This window comes from Danio rerio, chromosome 21 (assembly GCF_052040795.2).
Source record: "Danio rerio strain M-AB ecotype USA chromosome 21, GRCz13ab, whole genome shotgun sequence".
NCBI classification, from domain to species: Eukaryota; Metazoa; Chordata; class Actinopteri; order Cypriniformes; family Danionidae; genus Danio; species Danio rerio.
The window spans coordinates 21071791-21081740 of NC_141041.1; the positions used below are offsets into that span (position 1 = coordinate 21071791).

General features: G+C 36.3%; 1 protein-coding gene across 1 annotated transcript; it reads left to right on the plus strand.

The window, feature by feature from the left end:
- Positions 1-123: 123 nt before the first annotated feature.
- Positions 124-8156, plus strand: ccdc80l2 (coiled-coil domain containing 80 like 2). Its single transcript, XM_087301089.1, has 7 exons — positions 124-1454; positions 1543-1699; positions 3799-3932; positions 4008-4162; positions 4240-4343; positions 7213-7293; positions 7370-8156. Exons 1-7 carry the CDS (start codon positions 306-308, stop codon positions 7681-7683), a joined length of 2094 nt encoding a protein of 697 aa, XP_087157215.1. The 5' UTR covers positions 124-305; the 3' UTR covers positions 7684-8156.
- The last annotated feature ends 1794 nt before the right edge of the window (positions 8157-9950 follow it).

The window sequence follows — 9950 nt, forward strand, 5'->3', positions numbered from 1 at the left end:
AAGAAAGAGGTAAAACATAAGATGTTCACAACTGCAGTCAAGTCATATCAAAGGGGGTTTGGGGGGGGGTTGGTTTGAACTCCTCCTCTTTCCCTCTTCTCCTACAAACAGTTCATCCTCCATGCAGACCAGTTATGAGGCTCAAGACGCGGCTCTGCATGCCACACGGCTCAGCCTTGCTTTGAAGCTCAGAAATTCCAAGAGTTTCCTGTGGCAAGGTTGAACACTAATGTGAACCAGAAGCTGCAGATTCTCTCTCTCTGCCTCCTCAGTCTGTTGGTTAGTGGACAGCATAACATCTCGATATGTCTCGTCTGTGGATCCTACTCATCTTGATGATCAACAGCCCGGTGCTTTCTGCAAAAGCAGGCAAGAAGAAACACCAAGCGAAGAATAAAAGCGATCTTACGATTCCCAAAGAGGATGCTGGGGTTCACGAAAGTCCCTCAGAGTCTGACTTCTTGGCTGATTTTGCTGGGAAACATCGCCTGTGGGTGATTTCTGCACCATCTCATAATGACAACTACCTGCGCATGATGGAGAAGCAGATCCAGGAGTCTGAAGGACTCAATTGCCGCTTGGCAGAGAGAGACACGCTCATCGTTACTATTATTCAAAACGCTCTTATGGAAGGCAAAATCCAACGTACGACCTTGCAAGGAGAAGCCAACGTTGAGGCCATGGACTCTGAGATGGTGAGCAAACTTCTCCATCACATTGAACTGGAAGATCAAACCTTCTCTATGCTGATTCTCAAAAAGAACATGAGAGTCAGCGAGAGGTTTCCGTACCCGGTACGAGTTGAAGCCATTCTGGAGGTCATTGATCAGCTGCCTGTGCGAAAGCTGGAGAAGGTTGCTAGGAAGGGGTCGCCCATCAAATGCAAAATCACAAAGAAGAGGATAGTGGTGAAGAAACAGGGTTCAAGCAAGCGTAGGACGTTCAGCCCACAGAGGCAAACCAACACCACATCCATCGTCCTCACGCAGAAGATACGGCTGGACAAAAAGGAAACTCTGAGAAACAAAGTGCAAGACATTTTGAGTGGACGTTCACGATTTGTCATACGTAAAGCAACAGGAGGTTCGGGGAATGGAAAACCATCAGATAAAGGAGGATCTGGATCTTCTAAAAATGAGAAATCAAAGCTCGACAGCAAGAAGAAAGCTTCAGATGGTGACAGAAACAAAGAGCCCGTAAAAGAAGTGAAAAATGTTTTGGAAGCAGATAAAAAGCTTGCTGGTGTAAAATCGAAATCGGATAGGCTCAATGAGGAGTACAAAGAAGAACAAACTGTTGATCACTCAGGCTCTAAAAAGAAAGACAAGGGAAAGGATGGCAAGAAGAAAAAGGGGAAAGGGGGGAGGAGGAAGTCGCAACGAGAAGCAGATGATAAGAAAAAGGGAGCTCTTAAAGACTTCATGCAAAATCTCAAAGGGAGAAGAAGACTTCTTGTAAGTTCTTAAGAAGATCCAAACTTGTTGCAGTTCTAGTAAGAAGGGAAAATGTGATTGTTTTTTTTATGTTTGTTTCATGGCACAGGTGATTTCATCCCCGAGCGATGTGTCAAGTCACCATATCAAACAGAGAGATGACAATGAACTGCACAGCTGTGAGTTTTCCCAAAGAAAGATCTCGGTGCTGTCCATCATGGGTTCAGAACATAATCCTACACTACACATTCAACACTACCAACAAGGTAATGACTGTTGTTAAATGATTCCACTTGTTAAATTATTTATGCTGCTTTCTTATTTGAGATATGGATTTACCAGCTAGAGTATTGTTTATGGATATTTTGGTTATATTATATATATTTAGTTTTATTAAATTCTTGTTAGTTCCATTTCATTCAAGCTTATTAAAATCAGTCATTTTGAACATTTTAATACAGAATTTGCCCTACTTGAGACAAATTATTTTGCAAACTGGTCAATTGCTGTATGTTTTTAAATCTCCATTTTAATATCATTTATGAAGCATGACTCAAAAAACTAAGTAAACCTTTCTATAAAATGAATCACATTTGATGATTTTTAAGTATCAAAGGACTTGTTCAAAATAGTTATTTGTTTGTCATTAATAAATCTCAACTGATCACCCTGTGTTAGTTTTGAGATCAGAAATAAAGGATCAGAATACCCCCCCTCATTAAAATCATGCTCAGCTGGATTTGTTTAACTGTCAAGAGGGCTGTTTTTACAATTAGCTTATTATATGTATCTTCGTTATTTATGTGACAAATACTAGACAGGTTAGAGCTGAATAATTATGAACATTGCAAGTTTAACACTCAAAAAAGGCGTTTGCTGCTTGTTCAAGCTACTTATTTAAAATGAGTTGAAACAACACAATTCTTAAGTTTTTTAAGACAACTTAATTGTTATATGTTCAATCCACTTAAGTTTGTAAAAACTATTAAGTTAACATAATTGATTTGTATTGGGACTACAAGAAGGAATTGTGTGGAACCCATATTTTTTTACAGTGAAGTATATTGAACGCAAAACAATTGAGTTGTCCCCAAAAAGCTCAATAATTGTGTTGATTCAGCGCATTTAGTAGCGCAACTAGTTTAAACAAACAGCAAAAAAAAACTTTATAATAAATCTTATAATAAATCTTACAATAATTTATGGAATATATACAGTATATAACATTGTGTTTAGGGAAACTTTATGTCATATTGTTGCTATACATATAAATTGATACTTTTAAGAAGTGAATTAAATATATTATCTGATTGGTTATTGCATTCATAGGCTAATAACAATGTGTAAAAAGAAATACACTGCTCGCAGATCTAAATTTAATGCCACAAATCAACATATTGCATTCATTCATTTGCATTTTTGAAGAGTGTGTGTGTGTATGTGTTTTTGTGACAGATCAGGACACAAATCTGTATTTTGACATAGGTATGACACAGGTATTACAAAAAGGAGGTGAAATGTGAGGACATTGGTGACGTCCTCATTTCTCAAAATGCTTATAAATCCTACAGAATGAGTTTAATCAGAGAGTAAAGCTGCACACAGTCTCCTGTGATGGTTGGGTTTAGGGGTGGGGTGAGGGCAATACAATATACGGTTTGGACAGTATAAAATGTATGGAAACCTATATAATGTCCCCACTTTTCACAAAAACAAACATACGTGTGTGTGTGTGTGTGTGTGTGCGTGCGTGCATGCTTGTGTTATTTATTTCTGACTCTATACGGTTTTGTTCACTATTGTTTTGACTATTTTTGGCTATAGTTTGTCATTTTATTTGTAATTATTTGTCTTTCCATTGCATTAAATCAGAATGAAAATACATATTTACTTAAATACTCATATAAAATGTGATTTCATTGGCTGTTACACCCAAGATTCAGAAGCAGGAGAAAATCAGTACTAAAAAATAGTACAGAAAACAATAACACTAAACATAAAACTAACAATATGCTATTAGTCAATTAGTAAATTATCACACTGCATTTCATACAGCAGATAAGCAGTGTTTCAGATTTAAAGAGAACATAAAAATGAACCTCAAGTGAACCTCTTTTTCTGTTGAACACAACATAAGATATTTTGATGAATGTTACAAACTGATGATCACTGACTTCCATCGTATGAAAAACAAATATTCTATGGCAGTCAATGGTTACATGTTTTCACCTTTCTTCAAAATATCTTCCTTTGTGTTCAACAGAAGAAAGAAACTCAAAGAGGTTTGTGATAAGTAAAGGGTGAGTAAATAATGACAGAACTATTTTCATATAACATGTTAAAATGTTTTTTTTTTTTTAAACAGACTCAGAGCCTCCACAAGCATCCTTGCCAGAAAAGTTCAGGAACTCGGAGTTAATCGGCGAAATCCGCAGAGAATATAGGCTGGACCCTAAAAACTTTTCAATGGTGTTGACCGACTATGACCTGAGGCCTAATGTAGGAGCACTTTATTTCCTAATTCAAAAATATTTTAACTGACCACCAAATCAAAGTCATTTCTTGTGGTTTTAGCTCAACAGGGTTTTCAACAAGCCAACTGCTCCTTCTGATTTACTGGATTACATTGACAGCTTCTCTTCACGTCAGTCTGAGAAGGAAGAAGAGCGAAAATCTCCATCACCCTGCTCTAAAGCCGAAACAAACAATCAGGAGAACTCCCTTCTGAGGTAAACACCATGCATGCCTACAAATTAGTGTAACTTATATTTTCAATTATTCTGATAATCATATGTGAATTTTTAAGGTTTATATCAAAACGGAGACTTCTGATCATCTCAGCACCCAATCCTGATGATTACTCATTCCATCAGCAGCTTCAGGCAGTCAATGGACAGGAATGTCCACTGGGTGAGCATTGTGTTTTTACTACTTTTCTAGTAAATATATTTATATACAAACATGATCAAATGTCACCCTGGACTACAAAATAAGTGTCATTTTGTTTTAAATTGACATAAATCTCAATAAATAAGCTGTCTATTGATGTATGCTCAGACATATTTGGCTGAAATACAACTTTTTAAATATCTGAAATCTGAGTGGTTAAAAAAATCTAAATATTGAGAAAATCTTCAAATCTGACTAAATAAAGTTCTTAGTTATACACAATACTAATTAAAATTTGAGTATTTGCAGCAGGAAATGTACAAGATTTCTTCACTGGACATGATATTTACTTGGCCTAAAAGAAAAATCAGTCATTTAGACTCATACAAGTTTTGCAAAAAAAAAAAAAAAAAAAAAAATCCCCACACAACATAAAATAAAGATTTAATAAAAATAGCAATGTTTCTATCAAAAGTTGTGAATATTTATTTTCACGGTTCGAGCAGTGACAAAAAAATGTGACTTCCTGAAGCTCATTTCACACTGCACTGACTCCAGCAAATGCAAACATTGACCAGATTATGGTTTGCCATTTCTTATGTTCAAAAGCATCTACTAAACTGAACTGAATCAGTATTTATTTAACTGCCTAACTTGCTGGGATGTTCCACAATATTCTCAATTCTTCATCTATGCTAAGCTGCTTTGACACAATCTATACTGTTAAAAGTGTTATAGAGAATAAAAATGAATTGAATATTTAGTCAGTGAACTATGAGCTCAGACAGACTGCAAGACTGCAAGGGTTCCATTTTGTTTTAAAATGGTCTATAAACTAGCACTAAAACGAAAAAAGTGAACCTGAAAAACCCACTATCAATTTCATTTTGCACCACAGTGTACGCACATGACATGCAATAAAAGAGCTATCATGTTATCTTGTGTTTTGATGTCTGAAATCATTTTGATGACAGACTTTGGCTGAGGCGTTTCAGAATGATTAAACATTTAAAAAGCTGACCCCCTGCTACTATTTGTCAAGTTTTAGACATAACTGTCTATTTTTTTATTTGTTATGCACCAAAAAAATAAATAAATAAAATTAAAAGATTTACCTAAAACAACAACTCTACATTTTAAAGATTTCCTCAACACTTAATCCTCCAACAATAGCACACCCTATTTTTTCTTTATCTGCATTGTAAAAAAATATCTGTCCTTTAATAGTTTCTGTATTTTGTCATACACAAGTGTTTTCCCTTTATTTACATTTGAATTGTCTTATGGGATCTGGATCTCTGCTCTATCAAATGTTGATATTGAAAATTCAACTCTACAGCTTGACAAAGTGAATTTTATTAACATTTCTGACATAGTTTGAACTAATATCATGTATAAGAAATTATATATAGAGAATTGCGTTTGTAAAATCACAGAAAATGTACTGGCAGTTTATTAGAAGGTATTTGTAGCATCATATACCCTATAACACCAACCTACACAATATATCACTTCAAACTTTCAAAAGTGTCACTTTTTTTCAATTTTTAAGGTTAAAAGTTGTTGGATTAAAGATCAAGGTCAAATGCAATTCAAAATGCATAAATAAACAGGAGATTTAAAATATATATTTATGAAAACATAAATCACAAAATACGGAAACTTGCTAATTTACGGATATTTGTCCTGCTGGTTTGAATGTAAAAAAACACAATCCTAAACTCACCAAAACTTGTCACTGCATCTACACTACCTGACAAAAGTCTTGTTTGTCAATCTCAGTTGTAGGAGCAACCAATAATAACTTGACTTCTAGTTGATCATTTAGAAAAGTGGCAGAAGGTTGATTCTTCTGATGAATCATCTGTTGAACTGCAGAAGACCTATTGGAACCCACATGGACCCAAGATTCTCACAGAAATCAGTCAAGTTTGGTGAAGGAAAAATTATGGTTTGGGGTTACATTCAGTATGGGGGCATGTGAGAGATCTGCAGAGTGGATGGCAACATCAACAGCCTGAACATCAAGACATTTGTGCTGCCTGTTACATTACAAACCACAGGAGAGGGCAAGCAGGATTCTTCTCATACTTCAGGTTCCACATCAAAGTTCCTGAAAGCAAATAAGGTCAAGGTGCTCCAGGATTGGCCAGTCCAGTCACCAGAATTGAACATTATTGAGCATGTCTGGAGTAAAATGAAGGAGGAGGAATTCCAAAAGAATCTTGATGAACTCTGGGAGTCCTGCAAAAATACTTTCTTTTCATCTCCAGATGACTTTATTAAAATGTTATCTGAGTCATTGCAGAGATGTATGGATGCAGTCCTCCAAGCTTAACACAACATTAATTCTTTTTTCCGCTGCACCATGACTTTATGTATATACTGTACATTATTTCTGTTAAGTGACAAGACTTTTGTCTTAGCAAAGTCAGACATTACTGTCCTAATTAAATAATTAAAAATCAAGGCTTGATCATATTTTATTTTGGTAAAATAAGCATAATCTAGATGCCACTTCTGATACCAAATGATCAACTAGAAGTCAAGTTATTATTTGTTGTTCCTAAAACTTGGATAGGTGACAAGACTTTTGTCGGGTAGTGTACATAATACTGCTACACTGCTGAACTGAAGAGTTTCTAATATCCTCATTTGTAAGTCACTGTGGAAAAATGTCTGCTAAATGAATAAACAACTGTGTTTCCATTGTGGTTTATGCACAATGTAGTTTCAGCACACACCTTCTTTTTTTTAATTAATACACATCCTGGAGTTTTCATCCAGCCATTTTTTTGTACAGGAACCTAAAATTTGCATGAAACACGCAGATGGAAACATTGCTCATGATATGTGTGGCCAACTAACTTCAATAAATCCACATAAACAGGTATTCGTCATTTTGCCCTGTTGAAGATTGTTGGAACTGGATCGACAGCTTCGGGAACAGTGGAGTTTTTTCCGCTGAACGGTGAGATAATGCAACCAGCATCATAAAGTTCTCATTAAATATTACAGAATTGTTAAATCTTGATGATGACTTACAGGTAAAAGTCAGCCTGAGAAGGAGACGCTCTCCCAGGACATGGTGGAGAGTCTGAGAAATCAGTTGAAGATCAACAGGGAGTACTTCACCATGCTGGTGGTGGGTAAAGATGGAGATGTAAAGGCCTGGTTCACATCTCCAATGTGGTCTCTGGGAAGCATCTACGACCTCGTGGACTCTCTGGAATTGCGTCAGCAAGAGCATAAACTCCAGCAAACTCTAGGAATTCGCTGTGTGGATGAAAATACTGGCACTTATCATGGCTACACAGAAGAAACAGAAGACAGCTATTTGTACCACAGATCGGAGGACTAAAAATCACAAAGTAATCAAGCTAAAGTTTATCTTGAATATTAAAGGACTAGTTCACACAAATAATGAAAATGACATCATCATTTACTCTCCCTCATGTGGTTCAAACCTTTATGAGCATCTTTCTTCTGTTGAACACAAAAGAGGATATTTTGAAAAATGTTAGTTCATGGTACACATTGACTTCTATAGTAGGAAACAAATTACGATGGAAGTTAATGGGTACCAGCATTCTTCGAAATAACTTATTTTGTGTTCATAAAAACTCAAAAAGGTTTTGAACAAGTGCATTTTTGGGTGAACTACCCCTTTAAATTCATACAAACATCTTACCCGTCGTCTCTGTGTCCTGTGAAAACATAACTTTTCAAAAATGTTTTACTCATGCTACTATGCTTAAGTATAGCTAAAAGAGAATGTGTGCAATTCTTGTTTTTTTACAAGCTGTTCATATTAAAGGATATTTTTCTAAGCTCAAGAAAATCGAATCTTTTTTGAGTTATCATGGCCTGCTTCATCCAAGATTGGAGATTTCAAACTAAAACTATATTAGCACACAGTAATGTGCTGAGCATACAGTGCAGTTCTCTATATTCAGGTTAGGGTTGGCAATCAGTCTTTTTAATTGTTCATCAGTCTTTCTAAATGTAATTAATAAATATTGTGTTTCTTTAGGGGTGCCATGGTGGCTCAGTGGTTTGCACTGTCACCTCACAACAAGAAGGTTGCTGGTTTAAGTCCCGGCTAGGTCAGTTGGCATTTCTGTGTGGAGTTTGCATGTTCTCCCGTATTCACATGGGTTTCCTTAAGGTTTCTGGTTTCCGCAACAGCCCAAAGACATGCGTTATATATAGGCAGGGGTGGACTTAACCAATAATATTAATCATATTTTATAAATCATCACTTTTATAAATTTTCTATCGTATATTATTAAATCTATTACTTTACTTATATTTATTATCTTCAAAAATAATTATATATATGATTATTTTTCAAAAATGCTAGAGCCCCATACCTGGAATTACTTAGGGCCCCCAAATCACTAAGTCCGCCCCTGGCTGTAAGTGAATTGAATAAACTAAATTGGCCGCAGGGTATGTGTATATGGGTGTTTCACAGTACTGTGTTGCAACTGGAAAGGCATCCGCTGTGTAAAACATATGCAAATAAGTTGGCGGATCATTCCGCTGTGGCGACCCCTCATGAATAAAGGCACTAGGTCGTTATTTTTATTTTAATTATATATTTTTTCATATTCATAACTCTTGTATGAACAGGACTTTACTGCATTTTTTAAAGTTTAAGGTTAGTAATATTCATTCCTTATTTACCAAGGCTGCATTTGTTCGAATTTAAAGGCAGTCAAAAATAAACACTTTATATTTTATATTCTAATATATGAATATTCTGTTTTAATTATATTTTGAAAATTAAATACAGTTTACTTATGTGATGTAAAAAAAAATAAAAATCAGCATCAGGATTTTTAGAGCTTTCACAAGTCAATTTAATATGCGCCACAGTGGAATGAACCGCCAACTTATTTAGCATGTTTTACGCTGCGGATGCCCTTTCGGCCGCAACCCATCTTGGGAAACATCCACACACACCCATTCACACTCATACACTATGTACAATTTAGCCTACCCAATTCACCTGTATCACATGTCTTAGGACTGTGGGGGAAACCGGAGCACCCGGAGGAAACCCACACGAACGAGGGGAGACCTGCAACTCCAGATAGAAATGCCAACTGACCCAGCCGAGGCTCGAATCAGAGACCTTTTTGCTTTGAGGCGACAGCAATACCTACTGTGCAACTGCAATGACCGTCTCTGCTTCTCCATTTCAGTCATAAACCTATATTCATTAGTTTCCTTTAGCTTAGTCCCTTTATCCATCATGGGTCGCCACAGTGGAATGAACCACCAACTTATCCAGCACATGTTTTACACAGCGGATGCTCTTCCAGCTGCAACCCAGTTCTGGGAAACACAAATACACACTAATTCACATACACAAACATTTATACACTACGGCTAATTCAGTTTATTCAGTTCACCTATACCGCATGTCTTTAGACTGTAGGGAAAACCAGAGCACCCGGAGGAAACCCACGCCACACCAAATGCCATCTGCCACAGCCGGGGCTTGAACAGACAACCTTGCTATAAGGTGACAGTACTAACCACTGAGCCACCGTGTCGCTTATAAACCAATATACAGTTTACAAAAATTAATAACAATAATACAAACCATGAACAACAGCA

Coding starts and splice junctions, on each gene's coding strand:
- ccdc80l2 (XM_087301089.1), top strand. CDS start 306: ATGTCTCGTCTGTGGATCCTACTCATCTTGATGATCAACAGCCCGGTG. Junction 3,933..4,007: donor ACTATGACCTGAGGCCTAAT/GTAGGAGCACTT, acceptor TTGTGGTTTTAG/CTCAACAGGGTTTTCAACAA. Junction 4,344..7,212: donor TGGACAGGAATGTCCACTGG/GTGAGCATTGTG, acceptor CCACATAAACAG/GTATTCGTCATTTTGCCCTG.